The 27,574-nt window shown below is 46.6% G+C and overlaps 1 protein-coding gene and 1 pseudogene across 14 annotated transcripts in view; both read left to right on the top strand.

Moving 5' to 3' along the window:
• The window catches only part of LRRFIP2 (LRR binding FLII interacting protein 2), a 143,281-nt gene that overhangs the window by 21,373 nt on the left and 94,334 nt on the right, over positions 1-27,574 (top strand). For all 14 annotated transcript variants that reach the window (XM_062216024.1, XM_062216013.1, XM_062215997.1 and 11 more), the window contains exon 2: positions 8,889-9,031. In XM_062216024.1, the coding sequence (XP_062072008.1) occupies positions 8,942-9,031 (90 nt within the window). In that variant the 5' untranslated portion in view covers positions 8,889-8,941. The remainder of the gene's footprint in view (positions 1-8,888; positions 9,032-27,574) is intronic.
• Positions 26,567-27,507, top strand: LOC133750243 (L-lactate dehydrogenase B chain-like; annotated as a pseudogene).

Raw genomic sequence — 27,574 nt, 5'->3', positions numbered from 1 at the left:
TAATAAAAATTTATTTATTTATTTGAAAGTCAGAGTTACACAGAGGAGAGGCAGAGAGAGAGAGAGAGAGGTCTTCCATCAGATGGTTCACTCCCCAGGTGGTTGCAACGGTTGGAGCTGCGCCAATTCGAAGCCAGGAGCTAGGAGCTTCCTCTGGGTCTCCCACATGGGTGCAGGGGCCCAAGGACCTGGGCCATCCTCCACTGTTTTCCCAAGCCACAGGAGAGAGCTGGGTCGGAAGTGGAGCAGCTGGGTCTCGAACCGGTGCCTATATGACATGCTGGTGCTTCAGGCCAGAGCATTAACCCACTGTGCCACAGTGCTGGCCCCAGGAGAAGCATTTTTTTTTTTTTAAAAGCCTTAATATTATTAAGATGGTGATGCTTTCCATGTTGATTTATAGATTCAGTATGTTTTTAAGAACAGATTTATTGATTTGAAAGGCAGAGTCACAGAGAATAAGAGACAAAGAGAGACCATCTACTATCTGCTCATTCACTTCCCAAATGGCTGCAACAGCCTGAGCTGGGCCAAGCTGAAGCCCGGAGCTTCTTCTGGGTCTCCCATATGGTGCTGGGGTCCAAGCTACTTGGGCCATCTTCTGCTGTTTTCCCGGGTGCTTTGGCAGGGAACTGGAATGGAAGTGGAGCAGCCAGGACTTGAATTGGTGTGCATACAGGATGCCGACATCACAAGTGGCAGCTTATCCCACTCTGCCACAACGCTGGCCCCTGTTTCAGTTTACTTTATACTTTTAATCTGTTCTATAAACGTCTGTATTTAATTTTCTCTCTTCCTTTCTCATTTTCTGATTGTGTGTTTGTATGTCTTTGAGATACTTTAAAAGACATAGTGAAGGAAGTTCATTTGAACGGTTTTAGAAAGTCTTTGCTTCTCTGGGTATACGGAGAATGTAATTGTTGGTAGGAGTGTATCTTCCTTTTTTTTTTTTTTTTAAATTTTTGACAGGCAGAGTGGACAGTAGAGGGAGACAGAGAGAAAGGTCTTCCTTTTTTGCCATTGGTTCACCCTCCAATGGCCGCCGCACCGCGCTGTTCCGATGGCAGGAGCCAGGGGCTTATCCTGGTCTCCCATGGGGTGCAGGGCCCAAGCACATGGGCCATCCTCCACTGCACTCCCGGGCCACAGCAGAGAGCTGGCCTGGAAGAGGGGCAACCGGGACAGGATCGGTGCCCCGACCGGGACTAGAACCCGGTGTGCCGGCGCTGCAAGGCGGAGGATTAGCCTGTTAAGCCACGGCGCCCCCCCCCCCCCCTTTTTTTTTTTGACAGGCAGAGTGGATAGTGAGAGAGAGAGAGACAGAGAGAAAGGTCTTCCTTTTTGCTGTTGGTTCACCCTCCAATGGCCACTGCGGTCGGCGCATTGTGCTGATCCGAAGCCAGGAGCCAGGTGCTTATCCTGGTCTCCCATGCGGGTGTAGGGCCCAAGCACTTGGGCCATCCTCCACTGCACTCCCGGGCCATAGCAGAGAGCTGGCCTGGAAGAGGGGCAACCGGGATAGAATCCGGCGCCTCAACCGGGACTAGAACCTGGTGTGCCGGCGCCGCAAGGCAGAAGATTAGCCTGTTAAACAACAGCGCCGGCCGGAAGTGTATCTTCCTAATTTGGGTTCTGCATGGTTGATGGAGTGTTATTGTGAAGATGTGTCAAACACATAGCCTGTCAGTGTTCATTTTATAGCAGGGAAGCAGTGTAACCCCTGGCATGCCACTCTGTGAGGAGAGCAATGGTAAGATTATCAGTTGGTGTCAGATGTATGAGAATAGTGTGTTTTCTTTCCTTTGCTTCTTCTTTTTTTTTTTTTTTTTTTTTTGACAGGTAGAGTTAGACAGCCAGCACTGTGCCGATCCGAAGCCAGGAGCCAGGAGCCAGGTGCTTCCTCCTGGTCTCCTATGTGGATGCAGGGCCCAAGCACTTGGGCCATCCTCCACTGCCTCCCCGGGCCACAGCAGAGAGCTGGACTGGAAGAGGAGCAACCGGGACAGAATCTGGTGCCCCAACCGGGACTAGAACCCAGGGTGGCAGCGCCACAGGTGGAGGATTAGCCTAGTGAGCTGCGGCGCTGGCCAAGAAAATAGTGTGTTTGCAAAACATGAAACTTTAGGGACTGCTTGGCACACCTACATCCTATCTCAGAGTGCCGGTTTGATTTCCAGTTCTTTGCTTCCCGTCTAGCTTCCTGTTAATGTGCCTTGGAGGCAGCAGATCATGGTCTAAGTACTTGGGTTCCTGCTACCCAGTGTGGGAGACCCTCTTAAAGTGCCTCACTCCTGGCTTCAGCCTGGCTCAGCCCTTGCTGTTGTGGACATTTGGGGTGTAAATCAATGGATGAAAGGTTTCACTTTCTCTCTGTCTCTCCTTTCTCTGTTGCTCTGCCTTTAAAATAAATAGAGCCTCCATCTGTAGTGCTGGCATCCTATACAGGTGCTGGTTTGAGTCCCTGCTGCTCCACTTCCAATCCAGCTCTCTGCTATGGCCTGGGAAAGCAGTAGAAGATGGCCCAAGTGCTTGGGCCGCTGCACCCCCGTGGGAGACCTGGAAGAAGCACTTAGCTCCTGGTTTGGATCACCACAGCTCTGGCCATTGCAGCCATCTGTGGAGTGAACCAGCAGGTGGAAGACTTCTCTCTGCAACTCTGCCTTTCAAATACATAAATAAATCTTTTAAAAAAGTAAATAAAACAAAAACTGTGAGACTTTAAATTATTAAGGCAGTTGATTATGGAAGTAGGAGGAGTGATTTTACAGGTTTTCACTTACCCTTTTTAGGCACCATCCTTCATAAAATATTAATTTAAGTTAATCATTATAGGTTCTAGCATTCTTTTGAGATTTAGTTTGTGTGTAGCACCCACCTCTCCTTGTTGTGCAAGTCCTCCAGTCCTCTATATTTATTTTCATTTCACACTTTGTCTCAATTTCTGGATCCACATTTTATTCTTTCTGTAGATTCTGCTAATGATTTCTTCATTGTGTGTAATGATCTTGGCTAGATATTCGTAGGATTGATGTCTTAACCTTAATTCCTTCCTTCCTTTTCTGTCTCCCCCCCCCCCCCCCCAGGACTTTAGGCCATTCTTTCTCCTGCCTGTATTCTTTATTTCTAATGCATATGTAACTGTTGGTATTCTGCCACCTTTTTCAAATCAAGATGTGCTTAGCAGTTTCTGGTTCCTTTAACTTTTGTTCACCTGGTCATCTACCCTTTCTCTGTCTCTGTCTGTCTGTCTGTCTCTCTCTCTCTCAGTCCACCCTTCTCAACCAGTTCTTTTCCTCCTGCATGTTATTATACAAACTTTCAAACATACAGAAAACTTGAAAGAACTGTTCTGTGCACACCATCATGGCATTCCCTCATTTCATCCTCCTTTGTTGTTGCATTTCAGAAGAAGTGATATGTATCAGTACATTGCACCCTAAGTATTTTAACATGCACATTATTGACTAGAGTTTTGGTATAGAGGTCTTCTTTTTTTGAGGTGAAATTTATATAGAATGATGTGTACAGAGTTTATGTATACTAATAATTAGCTCTATAGTCTGTTTCTTCCCTGTCAGTGGTATTGTGTTAAGGGGATTGGCAACCATTTAAGGCTTCATTCCCAAAAAGTGTGAATTTTCTTTTTCTTTCTTTTTAAAAAAGATTTATTTGGTTTATTTGAAAGGCAGAGTTACAGAGAGAGCTTGAACTTTGATCTGTTGGTTCATTCCACAGTGGATGCAATAGCTGGGGCTGGGCCAGGTCAAAGCCAAGAGCCAGGAGCTTCATCTGGGTCTCCCACATGAGTGGATTTTCCTTTGCTTTTCCAGGCCTTGGATGGGAGCTGGATTGGAAATGGAGCAGCCAAGACTGGAACTGGCACCTGTATGAGATGCTGGCATTGCGGGCGGTGGCTTAACTCTCTGCACCACAACACTAGCCCCAGAAAGTGTGTATTTCAAAAAATAAACTTTTAAGGTCAAGATGCCCGCACCCCATACTTGAGTGCCTGGGTTTAATACTCAGCTCTGGCTCCTGGCTCCGAGCTTCCTGCTAATGTAAACCCTGGGAAACAGTGTTCTTTTTTTTTTTTTTTTTTTTTTAAGATTTATTTATTTTACTTGAAAGAGTTACACAGAGAGAGGAATGGCAGAGAGAGAAAGAGAGAGAGAGAGAGAGAGAGAGACAGAGAGAGAGAGAGAGAGAGGTCTTCCATCTGCTGGTTCACTCCACAATTGGGCACAACGGCAGGAGCTGCGTCAATCAGGAGCCAGGAGCCAGGAGCCAGGAGCTTCCTCCGGGTCTCCCCTGTAGGTGCAGGGGCCCAACTTGGGCCATCTTCTACTGCTTTCCCAGGCCACAGCAGAGAGCTGGACAGGAAGTGGAACAGCTGGGTCTCGAACCGGCGCCCATATGGGATGCTGGCACTTCAGGCCAGGGCATTAACCCACTGCGCTACAGCGCTGGCCCCAGGAAACAGTGTTAATGGCTCAAGGGATTAGGTTTTTGCTGCGCATGTGGGAGACTGGATTGAGTTCCCCAATCCCAGCTCCCGGCTTCACCCTTGTCTGTGGGGGTTGCAGGATTTTGGGGAGTGAATTGTTGGATGGGAATACTTTGTGTCTCCTTGCCTCTGAAATAATAAAAAGAAAAAACAGGAAAGTGATGCATGTACAGATTTTTCTATTTTTGTGTTTATTATATAAATGTGTCACACACTAAAATGATTATAGTCACAGGTTTTTCATTGTTTTCTAGATTGTTCCGTGCTTTGTAAAAATTCTTAGCATGGTTCATGATATTACACAGTACATGCTGGAGGAAATTACTTGAAGATATTTTTGTTAAATGTATACAGTTGTAAAGAAAGGGAAGATTGCCCTTTTGTTTTCATAAGCTCACTATGCAAGAGAGGTAGTTAAAGATATTTTAAATATTCATAGAGGCTTTGTGGTTATAATAAGCTTCATGCTAAGGCTTGCCTTTATCTTAACTCACTTGAACCTCACATTAGCTGTGTGAAGGTAGAAAGGTAGCTGTATTTCTGCTCTGCAGAGGACAGCCAAGGTTTGTGGGAGGGGTGACCCAGAGGCAGGGCAGTCCGTTGAACCAAGATGCTCTCACTTTCCATTTTGTCCAGTCAGTGGCAAAGACTTCAGTCACATGGCTCTAATCAGGTGACATTCTAGATACTGGGGTTTGTTTATGAATAACTACCAAATATTTTTTGTGCAGCTCAGAGTTAACTTAATGACAGCTCTGATACAAAGATACACCATGATGGTATTTTTGGTATTTTTAGTGCTCGATGATGCAGTGTATGGATGTAAAGGAGCTGTATCTATCGGGATCCAGGCAGGCACGGAACTATCCAAGTGTGTTATATTTAGAACGTGACACACTGATACTAACGGACAGTCTCTTCTTACAAAAGTGAACAATACTGTGATCGAAGTGCTCCTTTTAATGTGGCAAAATGCCTGTTGTTTCAGACATGTGTCACGTGTGAAGCTCTGTGAAGAAGAGAAAGCTTTATTGATGCGTCTATTTTGGAAGGTTTATATTCCACAACACCCTGAAGGTTTTTCCCTTCTTTCTCTTGAGTAGACAAACACTTCAGGACAAAACCATCTGGAGAAAATCAACTTGACACTATCTGGGTTTAGGGCTTGACAAAAATGCGGGCAGTTTTGTTCTTGTTAATTGAGGTAAAGGTTTAACCCTGTAAGCCGATTGCTGCTACCAGTTAAAGCTGGAGATCTACATGGCTCCTGCTGAAAGGTATGCTTCTGGGTACCTCCCTGGGGAGAAACTTGCTGAAAGGCCTTTACAGAAATGTTCCCTGCGAGGCTGCCTTTCGTTTGCATTCTGATTTTTGTCGTTTTGTTGAGAAGCAGTTTTCCATTGCTATGCTAGGAATCTTAACGGTTCCTCCATTGCTGATACAGAATAGCTTCAGTTACTAGAAGATAAATTGCATAGGAACTGAAAACTTTTAATTTCTAATATTGGTAAGGATGCTTGCCTGCCTGTAGAATACAAGTCATATCAGTCTTTGGAAAGCACTTGGTTGTTCTTTGAAATACGCAATGGTTGACCTGTCCCACGTACACCTGACGGAGGTGATAACACTTGGTCAGCACGTAGGTGCTCTCTGTAGCTGGGTTAGGAAGGAACGGGAGGGCAGAGGGGAAGCCCTTCCATCTCCTGCACTTCCTATGCTCTGTCTCTTTCCTGGCATCTTTCTTGGCTGACCAGCCTGGAGCTTGTTGAAGCAGATTTGTTTTGAGGCGATTTAAGAAAGGATAATTTTTTTTTTTTTAACATGAATCTGTGGGCTAGGGTACCCTGGCTAGTCTAAGGCTGAGGCAGTGCTAGTTGAGGAAGAAGGAAAATGGATTATGGGGAAAGAGGAGAAAGAAAAAAACACTTAGAAGCATCTCAGTGGCAGTGGTTTCGGATGGTGTATCCAGATTTATAGCATATTGTGCCTAATTCGGTGTGACCCACTTTGGGACTGGTTTATTCTTTGAGCCTTGGTTCTGAATGCTTTTATTTTTTTAAAAATGCTTCTCCTTTTCTTCACTGCTATTGGGATTTTAGAGGATCAAGAAAAGCATCCATAAGCCTATCTTCCTGACAAAATCACTGTTAGACTGTTGTACTTCCAGCCAAATCTGTCCTTCTCTTCTGTGGTTATTTTTATGTATCTGGAGTTGGAAGATGCCTATGTTTTTGTCTTCTGCCTTTTTTTTTAATATTTGGTTTTTTTTGAAAGAGTTACAGAGGTAGAGACAGAGAAGTCTTTCATCCGCTGGTTTACTCCCCAAGTGAGTGGTTGCAATAGCCGGAGCTGAGCCGATCCAAAGCAAGGAGCCAGGAGCTTCTTCCAGGTCTCCCACATGAGTGCAGGGGCCCAAGCACTTGGGCCATCCTCCACTGCTTTCTCAGGTGTATTAGCAAGGAGTTGTATTGGAAGTAGAGCAGCTGGGACTTGAACCGGCGCCCATATGGGATGCCGGCACTGCAGGCTGGGGCTTTAACCCACTGTGCCAATGTGCCAGCCCTTTGCCTTCTGCTTTTATCAAATGTCTTTCAGTGTTTCCTTGGAAAGCTGGGTGAAGGGCTATTATTGGATGATACCACAGTTCTTTAGCTAAACTGTCACTCCAGGCTGAAAAAAAATTTTGTGTTACATGTTGCCTTTTTCTCAGTTGGTCTCTAATATCCGTATACATTATTACTGTTAAGTAAGGGAATAGTGCTTAAAATTATGCTGAAACTGACAATGATTAGAGGCTTCTGAGAAAAACTCCTATACTTTTTTTGAACTTTTCATAATTTGTGGCTAGAATTTATCAGCTGTTGCTTTCAGATATATATCTTGGTTTCCATTTGTATGAATTCTTAATGTTCATATTTAATTGTATGTTCTATGGTGAAGTTATAAAATATTATCAACCTTTATTCTGATTGATAAACCTAACAAGATAGCTTTGGGAAATGAGAAATGATGTAAGATAAACTGGAGACGGGCTGAATTTTAAGTAGAGAAAACCTTTTGGTGTAGTGGTTCTGCTTTATTTTGCTTTAAGTAAGGAATTTCCAGTTCATTAAAGTCATTCACAGTTTTTATATAGCTACCTCTGTGAGGACACACCTCAGAATTCTTCTGTGACTCAACACAGTAATGAAACTTTATCATTTTATTTTGTTAAAGTTAGGAAAATGATTTTGAAGTTACTATATTTTCAGTAATGTGTGAAGAACAGAAGTTGCGCAATTTGGGATGCATTCTTTCATTGAAGTCTTTAATCTCTGATACTATGTTAGAAAGAGATAGGTGGTCTTTATCATCCTTGTTATTCTTGGAGAAGTGGTTTGTTGCCTCTTGTAATATAGGCATGATAACAATAGAAGATCTGTAGAGTCCTAATCATTTGGTTGATTGGCTGTGTTTAGCACTGTGTGTCCAGTACTTCCTCTACCTTGCAATAGTGCACACAACATTAGTTACGATTAATTGTAGAATAATAAAGCTTACTTTATTCTTTTATGTGGTTATGCTTAATTGGAATTGTTTCTTAAATTACAGTGAAAAGCAAAGTTAAACTTTGTTACTTTAAGGCTGTATATTAAAACATCTTGCAACATGTTCTAAAGCTTTAAGATGAATGACTTTTGTGCAGTGTCTTTCACTCTGGAGTGGAAATAGATTTTAGAAATAGCTGTGCTAATTTAAAACTGTTAAGTAGCATGACTGCTGACTACAGTGTCTTGAAGGTACTATTATAACTTAACTCTCATGGTTGCTATGAGCAGCATAATGAAAAGAGGAGGATTAATGGTTAGTATAAATTTAAATTTTATAAAATTTATTGGAGCATTTTGGTAGTAGGACAAGTAAATGGTGGTTAATTTCTTGAAGAAAAAATTTATCTGTTAAAAGTGAATGTGCGGCCAGCACCGCGGCTCCCTAGGCTAATCCTCCGCCTGCGGTGCCGGCACACCGGGTTCTAGTCCCGGTCAGGGCGCCAGATTCTGTCCCGGTTGCCCCTCTTCCAGGCCAGCTCTCTGCTGTGGCCCGGGAGTGCAGTGGAGGATGGCCCAAGTGCTTGGGCCCTGCACCCGCATGGGAGACTAGGAGAAGCACCTGGCTCCTGGCTTCGGATCAGCACGGTGCACCGGCCACAGTGCGCCGGCCGCGGCGGCCATTGGAGGGTGAACCAATGGCAAAGGAAGACCTTTCTCTCTGTCTCTCTCTCACTGTCCACTCTGCCTGTCAAAAAAAAAAAAAAAAAAAAAAAAAGTGAACGTGAATGTGTAAATAAGCATTAAAACTGCACAAAGGGAACCATCCTAAATTATTCTATTTCTGTTTCTTTTAGGGCAGAAAACAGAATAAAAACATTCAGAATCTGAAGACTAGTACGAGCACAGGATGGGGACTCCTGGTTCTGGAAGGAAAAGAACGCCTGTGAAAGACCGGTTTTCTGCAGAAGATGAAGCTCTGAGTAACATTGCCAGAGAGGTGTGTCTGCTACACTCCCCCCAGCACTGCACAGTGAGAGGATTGTAAAATGCTGGCATGACAGAGATAACAGATACTCATGGCTTTGGACAAGATGTTATAGCTGGCCTCCGGAATACCGCATTAGAATAAGATGTGCTTGGATATCTATTTACCTTATCTCGAATTAAGTTCGCATTATATTTTTAGGGTTATTTGAGTTTCAGTTACTTGTCCTAATTTATTGAAATTTCTGATTAATCTTCAAAATTTAAACTGAAGTTAAGTAGAATGTTGGAGGTATAGTAATTATATTATAGAAATGCTTATTGGTCTCTGTAGTTCCAAGAGGTGTTATGTAAATGCTGATATAATATAGATTCACTGGGTTTTGAAACATGGCGTGGAATTTTTAAGTTTAATTCTTTCAGTTAGTCACAGAGCTTCTGGGACATTTTTATTTCAGTTGGTTGATGGCTTCGGAAAAAAATGTAAGGGACTGTCAACTATTGGCAACATCCTGTTGTATACTGGAAATGTAAGAGAACTTCCAGCTGGGTTTCTTAGTTTCAGAGTCTGCCTGCAATTATAGACTGATCATACACTAATCTGTATAAGAATTGCTTAGAGCGTCACTATAGTTAGTGAGAATCATTCCCTTATCACTTCCTGCTTGTTATTTTTGGTAAATAACTGATTTAAGACTAGTGCTGTTTCCTTTTGACATATTACCCAGTCTTCTTTTGATCCAGTTCATTGTTAGAATTTTCCTCTTGAAAGATACTTAGCATTTGGCTTAGATGGCAAATCATTAGGACAGTATTTGGAGCCAAGAAAAGTTATCTAAAAATGAATAACAAAGTTGATATTACTTTAATAAGATTAATTTTTTTTTCAATCTTTTTTTTTTTTTTTTTTTTAAATTTTTGACAGGCAGAGTGGACAGTGAGAGAGAGACAGAGAGAAAGGTCTTCCTTTTGCCGTTGGTTCACCCTCCAATGGCCGCCGCGGTAGCGCGCTGCGGCCGGCGCAGCGCGCTGATCCGATGGCAGGAGCCAGGTGCTTCTCCTGGTCTCCCATGGGGTGCAGGGCCCAAGGACTTGGGCCATCCTCCACTGCACTCCCGGGCCACAGCAGAGAGCTGGCCTGAAAGAGGGGCAACCGGGACAGGATCGGTGCCCCGACCGGGCCTAGAACCTGGTGTGCCGGCGCCGCAAGGCGGAGGATTAGCCTGTTAAGCCACGGCGCTGGCCTAATAAGATTAATTTTAAAAAGTCAGGCACTTTCAGATTAAAAATCTAGAAGATACTTGGCCGGCGCTGTGGCTTAACAGGCTAATCCTCTGCCTTGTGGCGCTGGCACACCGGGTTCTAGTCCCGGTTGGGGCGCCGGATTCTATCCCGGTTGCCCGTCTTCCAGGCCAGCTCTCTGCTGTGACCCAGGAGGGCAGTGGAGGATGGCCCAAGTCCTTGGGTCCTGCACCCACATGGGAGACCAGGAGAAGCACCTGGCTCCTGGCTTTGGATCAGCGAGATGCGCCAGCCACAGTGGCCATTGGAGAGTGAACCAACAGCAAAAGGAAGACCTTTCTCTCTGTCTCTCTCTCACTGTCCACTCTGCCTGTCAAAAAAAAAAAAAAGAAAGAAAGAAAATAGAAACCACCCAAAATGTTTACCTCCAAAATCAGAAAGATTTACTCAGATTTCTGTAAGGGATTAAAGTGGCAGCTTCTATGCTCCTGTTGTATTACTAGTATTTGAACTGTTTTTCCCTTTTTGGTGTGATGTTTCCTTTAAAAATTGGGAAGGATACTAATATATAAGACTTTTAAATGCTTATTTTCTGACAGACATTATTCTAAACATTTTTCTTTCTTTTTCTTTTTAAAGATTTATTTTTTATTTACTTGAAAGAGTTGCAGAGAGAGAGGTCTTCCATCCTCTGGTTCATTCCCCAAGTGGCTGCAGCAGCCAGAGCTGAACCGATCCAAAGCCAGGAGCCAGGAGCTTCTTCCAGGTCTCCTATGCAGGTGCAAGGTCTCAAGGACTTGGGTCATCTACTACTTTCCCAGGCCATAGCAGAGAGCTGGATCGGAAGAGGAACAGCCGAGACTCGAACCGGCACCTCAGCCCGGGGCTTTAACCCACTGCGCCACGGCACTGGTCCCTCTAAGTGTTTTTCATGCACGAATTCATTTAATTCTTCAAAAATTCTGTGGTTGGTTTTATTATTATCCCTATTTTATAGGTGAGGAATCCATTGCACAGAAAAGTTAAGTAACTTCTCCAGGGTTACAGAGATAGGAAGTAGCAGAGCTTGGATTCAGGCATGAGATCTGGCTCCGAAGTCGGTGCATTTATTTATTTAAAATTTTAAAAAAGATTATTTATTTGAAAGGTGGAGTTACAGAGGCAGAGGCAGAGACAGAGAGAAGTATCTTCCATTTGCATGTTCACTACCCAAATGATCGGAGCTGGCCGATCTGAAGCCAGGAGCAAGGAGCTTCTTCCAGGTCTCCCATGTAGATGCAAGGGCCCAAGCACTTGGGCTGTTTTCTACTGCTTTCCCAGGCCATAGCAGAGAGCTGGATCGGAAGTGGAGCAGCCGGAACTCGAACTGGCACCCATATGCCATGCCGGCACTGCAGGAGGGCTTTACCTGCTACACCAAAGCACCGATCCCTATTTAATTTTTTTTAAAGATTTATATGGAAGACAGAGTTATGTAGAGAGAGCAAGAGACAGATAAAGAGATCTGCCATCCTCTGATTCACTCCTCAAATGCCCACAACAGCCAGAGCTGGACCAAGCTGAAAGCAGGTGTCAGGAACTCCACGTAGGTGTCACGGCCCCACGTACTCAGGCCATCATCCGCTGTTTTCCCAGGTGTCAGGAACTCCACGTAGGTGTCACGGCCCCACGTACTCAGGCCATCATCCGCTGTTTTCCCAGGTGTCAGGAACTCCACGTAGGTGTCAGGGCCCCACGTACTCGGGCCATCATCTGCTGTTTTCCCAGGTGCATTAACAGGAAGCTGGATCGAAAGTGGAGCAGCTGGGGCTCAAACTGGCACTCAATGTGGAGTGCAGATGTTGTAGACTGTGGGGTAACCTGCTGCTGCACAATGCTGGCTCCCATACCGTAGTTTAAAAACATTAGAGGATAGATAGCAGTTTTAATTGCTCTCTAATGTTTCTTGTGATTCTCTCTCTTTCCTTTAAAGTTTTCATAGCCTTTCATAAACTGCTTGTCCACATACTGGGCAGTTGCCATTCACATATAACCCAGAGTCCCTGTTTTCTCCAGTGGGAACATCCCTTTCACCAAAAACATTGCTTTAAATTGGAAACAAGCAAAAACTATCAAAATGCTCACTACAGTAAAAATGACCGCTTAAGGCTGGTGCCGTGGCTCAACAGGCTAATCCTCTGCCTTTCGGCGCCGGCACACCGGGTTCTAGTCCCGGTCGGGGCACCGGATTCTGTCCCAGTTACCCCTCTTCCAGGCCAGCTCTCTGCTGTGGCCAGGGAGTGCAGTGGAGGATGGCCCAAGTCCTTGGGCCCTGCACCCCATGGGAGACCAGGATAAGCCCCTGGCTCCTGCCTTCGGATCAGCGCGGTGCGCCAGCACTCTGGCCACGGCGGCCATTGGAGGGTGAACCAACGGCAAAGGAAGACCTTTCTCTCTGTCTCTCTCTCTCACTGTCCACTCTGCCTGTCAAAAATAAAAATAAATAAATTAAAAAATAGGACAGCTTAATCATCTTTTCTTTAGTTAAATTTTAAGAATTTATCTTTCCTGACTTAAAATTGCTTTTTGAAGTGTGCAGGGAGTGCTATTAATAAACACAAATAGCCTGTTTTTCTTCTTGCTTAGTGTCTGCTCAGGTTTCCATGCTTCCTAGTTGGTCAGCTAGCAGGCAACTGGAGAAGTGAGAAGGAAGAAGGGATAAATAAACATGTTCCACAAACTGCACTAAAACGCTGGGTGGATTCACAGAACATAAAGCATGCCACACTGACCACTAAGTGGACAGTTCTGTGGCACTAAGTGCGTATGCACTATTGTGCAGCCATCACCACCTCCAGAATTTCTTTCGTCTTGCAAAACCTCAGTGCATTTTCAGAAGACATGGAGATGTTTGATGTCTGCTCCATGAGGGCAAGAGTGGGGTAAATTCAGGAGCTCCATCAGTCTGCAGGCATGCTGCTGTGTTGCTGGGGAAGCTGGAAGCTGTCACTGTCGGTGGAAGAGCCCAGAGGGGCAGGTGGAAGGGGTCATCAGCAGATCTCATGTGTGATCATGGATCAACAGTCTCAGGGAAAGACTGTGAAGGGCAGCGTTGTGCCAAGTTTGAAAGGTGCTTTGCCACATTATGGAATGATAATCATATGGCTTGACAGAGCTAATTGCCATGGCGACTTTACTACTGTGAGTAATTTATTCATTTTTAGGCCATGGTAAATCAAAGATAAAAAGCTTTTGGCAAAGACAAAAGTCTTTAAAAATGCAGATAATTAGGAACCGTAGCTGTGGCACAGTATGTCAAAGCCCTGGCCTGAAGTGCTGGCATCCCATATGGGCACTGGTTCTAGTCCCGGCTGCTCCTCTTCCGATCCAGCTCTCTGCTATGGCCTGGGAAAGCAGTAGAAGATGGCCAAGTCCTTGGGCCCTTGCACCCACATGGGAGACCCGGAGGAAGCTCCTGGCTCCTGGCTCCTGATGGGCACAGCTCCAGCTGTTGCAGCCATCTAGGGAGTGAACCAGCTGATGGAAGATATCTCTCTCTCTCTCTCTCTCTCTCTCTCTCTACCTCTCTATGTAACTTTCTTTCAAATAAATAAAATAAATCTTTAAAAAATGCAGATAATTACCACAGTCTGTAGTTATTATGGATATAATGCTATCTTTTATTTAAAAATATGGTTCATTTTTTAAAATTAATTTTTAAGGGCTGGCATTGTGGAATATTGGGTTAAGTTGCCACCTGCAGAGCCGGCATCCCATTTGGCTGAGTCCTGGCTGCTCCGCTTCCAATCTAGCTCCCTTCCATGTACCTGGGAAAGAAGCAGAAGATGGCCCAAATGTTTGGGCCTCTGCACCCATGTGGGAGAACCTGAAGAAGCTCCTGGCTTCTGGCTTTGGCCTAGCCCAGCCCTGGGCCATTGAGGCAATTTGGGGAGTGAACCAGTGGATGGAAGATCTTGCTCACTTGTTTTCCTCTCTCTGGCCTCCCACCCTGACAGCTCTGCCTTTCAAATAAATAAAATAGGCTGGCACCGCGGCTCAATAGGCTAATTCTCCACCTTGCGGCGCCGGCACCCCGGGTTCTAGTCCCGGTCGGGGCGCCGGATTCTGTCCCGGTTGCCCCTCTTCCAGGCCAGCTCTCTGCTGTGGCCCGGGAAGGCAGTGGAGGATGGCCCAAGTGCTTGGGCCCTGCACCCGCATGGGAGACTAGGAGAAGCACCTGGCTCCTAGCTTTGGATTAGTGCGGTGCACCGTCCGCAGTGCGCTGGCCGCGGCGGCCATTGGAGGGTGAACCAACGGCAAAAGGAAGACGTTTCTCTCTGTCTCTCTCTCTCTCACTGTCCACTCTGCCTGTCAAAAATAAATAAATAAATAAATGAAATAAATAAAAAAAAAAGAATTTTTAGGCTGGCGCCGCGGCTCACTAGGCTAATCCTCCGCCTTGTGGCGCCGGCACACCGGGTTCTAGTCGGGGCACCGATCCTGTCCCGGTTGCCCCTCTTCCAGGCCAGCTCTCTGCTGTGGCCAGGGAGTGCAGTGGAGGATGGCCCAAGTGCTTGGGCCCTGCACCCCATGGGAGACCAGGAGAAGCACCTGGCTCCTGCCATCGGATCTGCGCGGTGCGCCAGCCGCAGCACTCTACCGCGGCGGCCATTGGAGGGTGAACCAATGGCAAAAGGAAGAGGTTTCTCTCTGTCTCTCTCTCACTGTCCACTCTGCCTGTCAAAAATTAAAAAATAAAAAATAAAAAAAGAATTTTTAATATCATTCATTCAGTAAATATTTGCTGAACACCTGTTCTCTGCAGTACTACTGTGCGGCGTATGGAGGATCTGGAGTGGACCGGACTAGAACGGCCACTGCCTCTGTGGAACTTCAATCCAGAGGGGACAGTAGACACAAAACAGATAATTACACAGTGGGGCAGTTCCTTAACTTTCAGATGTCTGTTTTAAGTTAATTCCTTTTTGTTTTGCAAACTGATTGAATGTCAGAATCACTGGCAACCTCTGAATTGAGGAAATAGAGTAATATATCTATGTGATGTGCTTTGAGGAAACAAATTGTTGTGAAGAGTGTGTAACATAGGGACTGAACATATTTGGGGGCTTCAGGCAGGCTTCATTTGAGGAAGTGCTTTCAACTCATGTTTGAAGGCTGAGTGGAATTACTTAAGGGAAAGGCAGTTTTCAGATGTGTGGAAGAGCTTTGCATTCACAGGGAGCAAGATGTGACAAGCCCTGGGGACTGAAGAAGTATGGAGAATTCAAGGAAAACAACAGCTCCAGCAGCTAACACGGAGTTCTTACTTTGTACTAGTGACTGTTCTAAGTGGTTTAAGTGAATTTAGAGATCTTATATCCACTGATTCACTCCCCAAATGCCTCTCGGCCATGCCAAATCTGAGGGTCAGAAGCTCAAATTGGGGATCGCACATGGATGGCAGGGTCCTAGTGCGCTCATTAGCAAGGAGCTGGAATTGGAAGCAGAACTGGGACTTTGACCCACATTTTCTGAATTGAGAAGTCCCAATGTTTATTTATTTATTTGAAAGAGTTATAGAAAAGAAGGGAGAGACAAAGGTTTTTCATCTGCTGGTTCACTTCCCAAATGTTTGCAATGGCCAGGCCTGGACCAAGTCAAAGCCAGGAACCTGGAACTCCATTCTGGTCTCCTGCATGGATGGCAGGGGCTCATGTATTTGGATCATGTTCTCCTGCCGTCCTAGGCACATTAACAGGGAGCTGGAGCAGCTTATGGGATTCTTGTGTTACAGACAGTGACTTAACCCTACTGCATGCCACAATGACACCCCCCTCCAAGTGGCTTTTTAACTGCTGCACTAAACACTGCACTCAGTCTTTAAAAATTTATTACTTAAAATTATTTAATCCTCACAACAACTCCACAAAGGTAGACTACTGTTATTCTTTGTCAATGATGAACCCAAAGCTTGGACAATTGAAGTAACTTGCCCAAGTTGCGTAAGTAGGAGGGGGAGGGCTAAAGTTTATACTCTTGGTTAGGGTGCCTCCCATGGTGTCACTGTGATAGTAACCTGGGCAGCAGGAGGAGGGTAGCCAGAGAATCAGACAGGGGCCAGGGCAGACGGCAGGCGGCAGGCAGGGGCCAGGACAGCTAGCAGGCAGGGGAGGGCAGGTAGCAGACAGGAGCCAGGGCAGGCAGCAGGCAGGGGAGGGCAGGCGGCAGGCAGGGGCCAGGGCAGGCAGCAGGCAGGGGCCAGGGCAGGTAGCAGGCAGGGGCCAGGGCAGGTAGCAGGCAGGGGCCAGGGCAGGCAGCAGGCAGGGGCCAGGGCAGACGGCAGGCAGGAGCCAGGGCGGCAGCAGGCAGGGGCCAGGGCAGGTAGCAGACAGGGGCCAGGGCAGGCAGCAGACAGGGGCCAGGGCAGGTGGCAGGCAGGGGAGGGCAGGCGGCAGGCAGGAGCCAGGGCAGGCGGCAGACAGGGGCCAGGGCAGGTAGCAGGCAGGGGCCAGGGCAGGTAGCAGGCAGGGGCCAGGGCAGGCAGCAGGCAGGGGCCAGGGCAGACGGCAGGCAGGAGCCAGGGCGGCAGCAGGCAGGGGCCAGGGCAGGTAGCAGACAGGGGCCAGGGCAGGCGGCAGACAGGGGCCAGGGCAGGTGGCAGGCAGGGGAGGGCAGGTGGCAGGCAGGAGCCAGGGCAGGCGGCAGACAGGGGCCAGGGCAGGTGGCAGGCAGGGGCCAGGGCAGGTAGCAGACAGGGGCCAGGGCAGGCGGCAGGCAGGGGCCAGGGCAGGCGGCAGGCAGGGGCCAGGGCAGGCGGCAGACAGGAGCCAGGGCAGGCAGCAGGCAGGGGCCAGGGCAGGCGGCAGGCAGGGGCCAGGGCAGGTAGAAGGCAGGGGCCAGGGCAGGCAGCAGGCAGGGGCCAGGGCAGGCAGCAGGCAGGGGCCAGGGCAGGTAGCAGGCAGGGGCCAGGGCAGGTAGCAGGCAGGGGCCAGGGCAGGCGGCAGGCAGGGGCCAGGGCAGACGGCAGGCAGGAGCCAGGGCGGCAGCAGGCAGGGGCCAGGGCAGGTAGCAGACAGGGGCCAGGGCAGGCAGCAGACAGGGGCCAGGGCAGGTGGCAGGCAGGGGAGGGCAGGCGGCAGGCAGGAGCCAGGGCAGGCGGCAGACAGGGGCCAGGGCAGGTGGCAGGCAGGGGCCAGGGCAGGTAGCAGACAGGGGCCAGGGCAGGCGGCAGGCAGGGGCCAGGGCAGGCGGCAGGCAGGGGCCAGGGCAGGCGGCAGACAGGAGCCAGGGCAGGCAGCAGGCAGGGGCCAGGGCAGGCGGCAGGCAGGGGCCAGGGCAGGTAGAAGGCAGGGGCCAGGGCAGGCGGCAGGCAGGGGCCAGGGCAGGCGGCAGGCAGGGGCCAGGGTAGGTAGGCCAATGGTTCTCTGGCATTGGGTGATTTTGTCCTCTGAGGGACATTTGGCAATGTAGAGAGAGATTTTTGCCTGTCACTATGCAGGGGGAGGTGTGTATGTGTGCTATTGGCATCTGTAAGTAGAGGCCAGGTGTGTCTCTAAGCACCCAGCAGTGCATAGTGTAGGCTGCTCCTCCCAACCCCCAAGTCTACAGGCCTGGAGTTGAGAGCCTTGATAAGACCATTATAGTCTATATTTAGGAATTTGGGCTGTAGCCTAAAAGTAGTGGGGAAGAACTAAAGGGATTTGTGTAAGGGTGCAATTTGATTAAATCTGTGCTTTAAATTTTTCTTCCATTTTATCCCTCTAATTTGAAAGGCAGAGACGGAGATCTGCCATCCACTGATCCTCCCACCCCCAATTCCTGCAACATTTGGGGTTGGGCCAGGCTGAAGCCAGGAGCCTGGAACCTAGGTCTCCTACTCGGGTGACAAAGACCCCAAGCACTTGAGCCACTGTCTGTTGCCTCCCAGGGTCTGCATTAGAGAAGCTAGATAGTGTGTCCCTGTGGTCTAGTGGCTAGGATTAGAGAAGGCTAGATCGGAAGCTGAGGAGCCAGGACTTGAGCCAGGCCCTTTGATGTTGGATTTGTGTGTCTCAAGTGGTGACTTAACCACTGCATAAATTGTCCACCCCAGATTCGTGCTTTAACAGGGTGATGGACTGTGGTTGGAGATTCCATGGAGGAAAGGCATTGGTGGATACAAAGAGATGACTCATGAGACTTGCTGAGATGGTGACGCCTGTGGATTGATGCAGTGGAGGTGTTGAAAGGTGGTTTAGGGAGAGAAGCAGTACATACTCAACAAGTGGGTTGTGGCTTTGTATCAGTGAGGGGGTGTTTGGTTTTTATGTGTGGATCGAGGGTAAGGATAGTCTGTGGGGAGGGAAAACCCATGAATTTGTGTAGGCCTGTCTTTGCATATAAAGTGTCTGGAGATGTGTGAGTGGAGATTTTGAAGAGAAAGCTTTGGAAATGTATCAGAAACTCATTGGAGAGGTCTGGGCTATATGTAAACATTTGAGATTTGTAAACGTGTAGATGGTAATTGCAATCATGGGTGTCCTTAAGGGAGAACATGTAGAATTGTTTTGAAGTGACCCAAAGATCACCAGGTTTCCAAGGTCAAGTCTAGAGTCTTTCTTGGATACTTTTGGTATTGGCCCATTGTTTGGTTCAGATTGTTCTGTACAGATTGGATTTATCTGGAAAAATAACTCCATAGGAGCAGAATTACTTTTATTTGACTGTTCTCAGTGTTGATCCACCAGCATTCATAAAAGATTATGAAATGTGAGTTATTTTTTTATTTATGAAAAGTGAATGTTTTTCCATTTCTACCTGGTTAAAAAATAAAATCCTTCAATTCTGCACTTATTAGACAAATCCCTTGAAAGAGCAAATCTTGTTGTGATTTTAGTCATTCAGGATCCCTTCAAGTGGCATTAGTCCATGAATGCAGCCAGTTTCTGTTGAGTGCAGACCTTTCTCCATGTTTTTCCCATCGACCCAGTGGAACTAAGGGGAAAGAGGGCGGGAGCTGTTTGGGGCAGCACTCCCCTTGCCCTTGCTCCTCTGCCCCCATGCACAGCCTGGCCCTAGTCACTGTTCCAGCGACGGCCAGTGTTTCTCTCAGTATCTCCCTGTCCCTTGATTGTTCTTCTAATCAGAATGAAGGGAAGGTTCAGATTCAGCTTTGTCTCAGCATGACTGAAAACTGTTTTGCATAATGTTCGGCATAGCCTTTGCCATTTCTGTGACTTTTAAGGATCTGTAGACAAACAATTTAGACAGTACAATATCATTAAACTACACGTGAATTTCTGGTATTTCTGGCAATACCATTTCCTCCCCAAAAAAGTATTTTTGCTAGTACTATGATTCCCACTTCCCCTTTGGCTAGATTAATCATTGGAGTTCCAAAGTTTCACTTATTCTGTACTTTCTGCTTATTAAGTTGTATTCAGATTTCAGTAACAAAGTTCTTACCCTTAATTTCCTCTGTCACTGCAAGTGATTTTTGCTATCAAAAGTTCTGTGAGTAAAAGGACGGTATAATTTTCTGAAATAGGAACAAAAAAGTTAAAATCTCTATACGATGATTTTATCTACTACATGGTGATATTTATGCTCAGAAAAATTTAAATATTTGCCCTCAGCTACCAAAAACTTTTAAAAACGGGTAAGCATAATTACAATGTAAAATCCAGTTAAGAAAAAACGGTACCTAAAATTTTTGTACTACAGGGGAGTTGCTAGGATATGGAGTAATAATTTTTATTTGTTAGTTTGGAAACCATGGCAACACAATAAATATTATGTCTCTTAATTTGTCTTTCAGTGTTCCTTTGGCATGAGTGTCATGGAAGAATAAACAAAATTAAACAGTAAACTTTGAGTCTCAGCTACCTGAATTAGTCATTTTCCTTGAATAGTTCATTTTCTAGAATTTTGTATTTTAAATATTTTCAAATTAAAGCATAGGTGTGTGAAGACTGAGATGATTTCTTATCTCTTTTTTACCCATGGCAGTTGGATAGGTGTTAAAAGTGAGTATATACGTAGGCTGCAATTTCAGAGTATGTTGGCTCAGTTCAGAACATTTCTGTGAAGTTATGAATTTTAAATTTATCTCCCTTTAAAACTGATACAAGATCACAGGACAAAAATTTGAAGATAGATAGAAGAATTCTCTTCTTTTAAAGGCATTTGAGTGTATTTTCATTTTGTATTTCTTTTTGAAATACATAAAATGTATTATTTATTTATTTATTTATTTATTTATTTTTAAAGATTTACTTATTCATTTGAAAGCCAGAGTTACACAGAGAGAAGGAGAGGCCGAGAGAGAGAGAGAGAGAGAGAGAGAGAGAGAGAGAGGGAGAGGGAGAGGGAGGGAGGGAGGGAGAGAGAGAGGGAGAGAGGGAGGTCGGTTGGTCTTCCATCCACTGGTGCACTCTCCAAATCGGGCCGATCCAAAGCCAGGAGCCTGGAGCTTCTTCCAGTTCTCCCACATGGGTGCAGAGCCTCAAAGACTTGGTCCATCTTCCACTGCTCTCCCAGGCAGTAGCAGAGAGCTGGATCAGAAGTGAGTAGCTGGGACTCAAACTGGTGCCCATATGGGATGCCAGTGCTGCAGGCGATGGCTTTACCTGACACATCACAGCACAGTGCTGGGACATGGCATCTTAACTGGCATCCTGACTGCTAGGCCAAATGCCTGCCCACCTCTCTATCCATGTTCAAAAAGTTGTAATCCTTATCTCTATGAACAGTATTTTATGAGTTTTTGTATATTGCCTTGTGAGTGCTCTACAGGCATTGGGGAGGGGTGAAACAGCTAGAACCATGTGGGAAACTGCCAAAATAGTAGCTCAGTATGGCTGGAGGGGTTGAGGGATGGGAGGAAGTGCTGCTGGAGAGGAAGTTGCAGCCAGTTGTAAATGATGTATGTGTTTGATCTTTGGAACTGTGGGGAGCCATTGAAGGGTAAATATTTTTCAGATTTGCATCAGTGAGATTGCCTGAGTTGCTGTATTGGTCTAAAATGATGTACCTAAGACAAGCTTCCTCTGAAGGAAGGAGGTTTATCTTTTTTTTTTTTTTTAATATTTATTTAATTGACAGAGAGGCAGAGGCAGAGAGCATGGGGGCAGGGGGGTCTTCTAGCGCTGGAGAGAGGTCTTCCGTCCACTGGTCTGCGTCGGCCCAGCCCCAGGAGGCGTATCTTGGCTTGTGGTTCTGGAGGTTCACAGCCCAGGGTCAGACAGGTCCCATTGGTTCTGGAGGTTCATAGCCCAGGGTCAGACAGGTCCCACTGGTCTGGCCGTCTGGTGAGGCTGGCGGATAACATAGGGGAAGGGTCACATTGTGGGCCAGGAAGCAGAGAGAGTGACTGGGCCCAGTGCTCAGGCACCTGTAACCAGCCCTCTCATGATCACTGCTTTCTGAGGAAGTGCCTCCACTAGGCCCACCCCCTAAACACTGACATTGGATTGAGTGTCTACACTTAGTACCATTAACCAATTACTTTGGTCCTTATTTTTTATTTTTATCCATTAGATGGCACTTCTCTTCTGCTGTGGGGACTGCAGTTCTGTGTCCATTTCATGAAAGAAGCCTTCAAGTTTTTTGTTTGTTTTTTTGTTAGTTTAGTTTTATTTGCAAGGCAGAGACAGATCTTCCATCTGCTGGTTCAGTCCCCAAATGTAATAGTCAGGACTGTGTTATGCTGGAGCTGGGAGCCTGAAAAACTCAACCCAGGTGTCTGAGATGGGAGGCAAAGACCCCCAAGTACTGGAGCCATTTCCTGCTGCCTCCCAGGGTCTTCACCAGCAGGAAGCTGTTCAGAAGCAGAGCCAGGAGCTCAGATCCTGACGCAGTGATGTGGAACGTGGATGTCTGAAGCAGCCTCTTAACCACCATGCCAAATGCCTACTCTTTTTTTTTTTTTTTTAAGATTTATTTTATTTATTTGAAAGAGAGTTACAGAGAGAGGTAGAGACAGAGACAGAGGTCTTCCATCCACTGGTTCACTCCCCAGATGGCTGCAACGGCTGGAGCTGCGCCAATCTGAAGCCAGGAGCCAAGAGCTTCTTCCAGGTCTCCCATGCCCGTGCAGGGCCCAAACACTTGGGCCATCTTCCACTGCTATCCCAGGCCACAGCAGAGAGCTGGATCAGAAGTGGAGCAGCCAGGGCTAGGACCGGCAGCCATATGGGATGCCGGCACTTCAGGCCAGGACTTTAACCCACTGCAACACAGCACCGGCCCCTAAATGCCTACTCTTAACTTTGGTCTTTAAATGCTTGAACTGGGGAGACAAATTCTGTTTGAACCACAACAGGTACCATGTGGAGAGTGACTGGTAGGAGGCAGACAATGGTTAGAAAGTTACTGTAGTCATCTTGATGAGAGATGTTGGGAGCTTGAATTAAGGTAGTGATAGTTGGGGCTGGTGCTGTGGCATAGTGGTTAAAGCTGCTGCCTGCAGTGCCGGCATATGGGTGCTGAGTCCTGGCTGCTCCACTTCTGATTCAGCTCCCTTCTGTGGCCTGGGAAAGCAGTAGTAGATGTCCCAAGTCCTTGGGCCCTTGCACCCACGTGGGGCCCCTGAAAGAAGCTCTTGGCTCCTGGCTTCAGATCGGCTCAGCTCTGGCAGTTGCGGCCATTTGGGGGAGTGAACCAGCAGATGGAAGATCTCTGTCTTTCTCTGTAACTCTGCCCTTCAAATAAATGAATAAATCTTAAAAAAAAAAAGTGAAGAGATTCATGATGATTTTTAATTTTAAATTTTGTGTAATGGGGCAGTTGATGGGGAATTTAAGAGAAATATTATAAATTAAATTAGGGATATATTGAGTTTGAGCTCCTTGTGGGACAACTCCAATATTTAATAGCCAGTTGGGTCAGGATTGGAGGAGTGTAAGATAGCTTGGATGTAAAGATTTGCAGGCTGTTCATATCATCCATGAGAAAACACAGAATGGAAAAACAAGCAGCCAAACCTGGAAACTTTGGTTAATATTAAAATTTAAGGAGCTAGCATAGAAGAATTTACTCACAGAGTATTCTGACGAAGAAAGGTCAGAGAGTAAGAGGAAAACCAAGAGATGCTACAAGTCTTGCAGAACACCGAGAGGCGATGGTTTTAAGACCGAGTGAGTGATTAGTGGTACCTGATGTCCAGAAAGGACAAGCCAGGTAAGAACAGAGCAGTTCTATTGGGTTTTGTAGTTTGAGGTATTAGTGACCTTTGCATGAACAACTTCAGTGAAGTGCAGTGGGCGGAAGCCAGACTGTAGTCATCTGAAGAGAGTGAGAGGTAAGGAGGGAGGTGTGGCCAAACTTAAGTGTGAAGAGATGACAAGGATGGGAGTTAACATTTTTTTTGAATATTTTATTTGAGAGGCAAGGTTATAGAGGGAGAGACAGAGAGAGGTCTTCTGTCCTCTGTTCACTCCCTAAATGGCTGCAATGGCCATAGGTGGACCAGTCTGAAGCCAGGAGCCAAGAGCTACTTCCAGGTTCCTTTACATGGGTGCAGGGTCCCAAATACTTGGGCCATTTTCCACTGCTTTCCCAGGCCGTGGCAGAGAGCTGTATCGGAAGAGGAACAGCCAGGACACGAACCAGTGCCCATATGGGATGCCAGTGCTGCAGGTGGAGACTTAAGCTGCTACCCCACAGTGCTGGCCCCTAAAAATTTTTTAAATTTGTTTGATAGGAAGGAGAGAGAGAGAGAGAGAGAGCGCGAGTGAGTGAGTGAGCACGCATATTCCTCCACCCCTCAATCTACAATGGCCAGGCCTGGAGCCAGGAGTTGGGTACATAGCCCAGGTCTCCCACATGGGTAGCAGGAAAGCAGTTACTAGAGCTATCACTGCTGCTCCTAGGGTCTGTAGTGGCAGGACACCAGAGTCCGGAGCCACTGCTGGGAAGCAAACCTGGGTACTTGGGTGTGGGTATGGGTGTCTTAACTGCTAAGGGTGAGATGTCTTACTGTTTTATTTTTAATGATGGGAGAGACTTCGAGCCTCTTTATGGTTAGGAGAACAAGCCAGTAGAGGGGGAGAGTGAAGAGTGAGGCGTGATAGTTGGGGTTAGGACCCTGGTGAGGATGGAGGGAGTGTGTGGGAGTTGGAGAGGGACAGTTCTTCCCAGTGGGAGCACAGGGAACAAAAGATGGAAGGGTACTCGGACTGAGAATCTGTTGGTGGCTTGGGCGAAGGTAGAGGGAATGCTTCCCTTAGGCCTTTCTGTCGTGAAAACCAGTGCAGAGGGGGAAATACTAAACTGTCAGAGCTGGAACAATGAAAAGAGGAAAGTGCTGAACTGATGAAGTTTTGCAGAGAAACTTTCTGTTGATAACAAAGACCATCTACATTATATTTCTTGGAATTACTCTTCTTATGGTGTGTTTAAAAATAGGCTACACATTTGACACAGTGCTGAGTGGTACCCATTTGGTTTCTCAAAACTTGTCTGGTTCATTATTCATACATCCTGGAAAAAAAAAACCACTTATTTATTTTTGGTTCTTTAGATGCTGTACCTTCAGTACTTGGTGGACCCAATTTATAGTATGAGTGTGTATGTATGTGTGTCTGTGTGTGTACAACTTTTAGTTCATTCTTGCTTTTGAATCGTAGGATGAGTCACTATTTTTTAAAATATTTACTTATTTAAAATGCAGAGTGTTCGAGGAAGGAAGGGAGGGAGAGACAGAGGGGCAGGGGGATCTTTCACTGCTGGATCTTTCACTCCCCAGATGGCTGTAGCAGCCAGGTCTGGACCAGGAGTCAGGACTCCATCTAGATCTCGCACCTGGGTGGCAGGGGTCCATGTACTTGAGCCACTTTTTGTGGCCTTCCCAAGTGCATTAACAGGGAGCTAGATAGTAAATGGAGTAGCTGGGACTCCAGTATGGGATGCAGCATTGCATATGATGGCTTAACTCTCTGTACCTCAACTATTTTTTTTTTAAATAAGCTAATCCTTGTCTCCCTCCTGAGTGGTAGTGCCAGATGAAATCCTACTTATGGATTATATACCAAGGAAATAGTGAACCCTGCCTAGCTGATTGGATAGGTCTCTCCTTACTCATAGGCTCACTAAACAGATGAAGATTTTAACAGGATTGATTGGCCTCAGACGAGTCTCTGATTTGGAACACCACTGGGAACAAGAGCACGTTTCTTTTTTCATTTTTTTTTTTAAGATTTATTTATTTATTTGAAAGAAGGCGAGACAGAGAGGGAGAGAAAGAGGTCTTCCATCTGCTGGTGCACTCACTAGATGGCCGCAATTCCCGGATCTGCAGTGATCAGAAGCCAGGAGCCTGGAGCTTCCTCCAGGTCTCCCACGCAGGTGCAGGGGCCCAAGGACTTGGGCCATCTTCTACTGCTCTCCCAGGCCATAGCAGAGAGCTGGATGGGAAGTGGAGCAGCCAGGTCTTGAACCGGCACCCATATTGGATGCTGGCACTTCAGGCCAGGGCATTAACCTTTTGCTCCGCAACACCAGCCCCAAGAACATATTTCTTTAAATCTGTTTTTCCCATGGTTTTTTTTTTTTTTTTTTTTTTTTTTTTTTTTTTTTTTTTTTTCCTTTTAACTGAAGCAGTAACCAAATCCAAATTTAGGATTCAGAAAGCTTTAAGAATGTTTTTAAGTGTTGGGCACCATAAAGCATATTATGACTAATCATGTGTCTCTTGGAGGTATTTTATTTTGCTTGTTCCTTGATGTTTCAGATAGATTGATTCAACAATATGTAGGATGGAATAGAGAGGGATTGAAGTCAGAATTAGGAAACTTGAAGTACTCCAGAGTAGAGTGTTCAAGACCTGTTTGGAAGAGGGGTAGTCTGTGGGAATGAAAACAGAACCATGGATTCAGAGGATATTGGAAAGAATGACTTGGTGAGGAAGTAGGCAGTTCTGAGATCTTGGGTTTGGACAAGGATTCCATTTCTGGAGGCTGGAACATAAGGAAGCGAAGTCTGTCCTCTGGGGAAGATGGGGTTGACTCCAGGTACTGACAGTCCAGGCAGTTAAATGTACGCTTTGATATTGGTAGAGAAATCCAAGCTTGAGATGCTGCATTCGAGTTGTTCTCATTGGCTGACAGTAGAAACTGTGGAGTAAGCAGATGAATGGAAAGGGTGTGTGCAGCAAGTGGAAAAGATTATTTATATTTGGAGTTAAGAGAAGCAGCATAATACCATTCACAGAAAAGAGGCAGTCTATACTAAGTTGAAAATCCTGGCCGCTGACCGTCTTCTCCGCCCGACTCCTGCCACGCTCGCCTCACAGCTCCTGTGCCCGCTGGTGTACAATGGCAACCCCTAAGGAGGAACTGCACCAGTCCCTAACAACGAGATCACTGTAATGGTGTTGGACAAGTCGGATGGCGTGTGCTATTAGCATTCTGGGAAAGTCTCTGGCTAATGAACTTGCTCTTGTGGACGTCCTGGAAGATAAACTCAAAGGAGAGATGATGGCTCCGCAGCACAGGAGCTTGTTTCTCCACCTAAAATTGTGGCCGATAAAGACTACTCCATGACAGCCAATTCTGAGGTCGTGGTGGTGACCACAGGAGTCCGATAGCAGGAGGGGGAGGGTCATGTCAACCTGGTGCAGAGAAACGTGAGTGTCTTCAAGTTCATTGTTCCCCAGATTGTCAAGTACAGTCCCAACTGCATCATCATCGTGGTTTCCGACCCAGTGACATTCTTACATACGTGACCTGGAAACTAAGTGGGCTGCCCAAGCACCATGTGATTGGAAGTGGGTGCAGTCTGAATTCTGCTAGGTTTTGCTATCTCATGGCTGAAAAACTTGGCATTCATCCCAGCAGCTACCATGGATGGATTTTGGGAGAACACGGAGACTCAAGTGTGGCTGCCTGGAGAGGACTGAATGTGGCAGCTGTCTCTTTCCAGGAACTGAATCCAGAGATGGGAACTAGAGATAGTGAAATCCAGAGGTAGTGAAAACTAGAAGGAGGTACACAAGATGGTGGTGGAAAGTGCCTATGAAGTCATCAAGCTAAAAGGGTACACTAACTGGACTGTTGGATTAAGTGTGGCTGATCTCATTGAATCCATGCTGAAAAATCTCTCCAGGATTCACCCAGTGTCCACAATGCTGAAGGGCGTTGAGAACAAAGTCTCCCGAGCCTTCCGTGCATCCTCAGTGCCTGGGGATGAACCAGCGTCATCAACCAGAAGCTGGAGGACGGCGAGGCTGCCCAGCTCAGGAAAAGTGCAGACACCTTGCGGGACATCCAGAAGGACCCGAGAGACCTGTGACTCCCGAGTGCTAGGTGTAGAAACTCAAACTTGAATGTGATTAGTCCTGAGCCCACAGCTGTCATCC

Source organism: Lepus europaeus, chromosome 2, assembly GCF_033115175.1.
Source record: "Lepus europaeus isolate LE1 chromosome 2, mLepTim1.pri, whole genome shotgun sequence".
In the NCBI taxonomy this organism is placed as follows: Eukaryota; Metazoa; Chordata; class Mammalia; order Lagomorpha; family Leporidae; genus Lepus; species Lepus europaeus.
The sequence above is the reverse complement of the archived record's forward strand: the minus strand, read 5'-3'. Positions and strand labels throughout refer to the sequence as shown.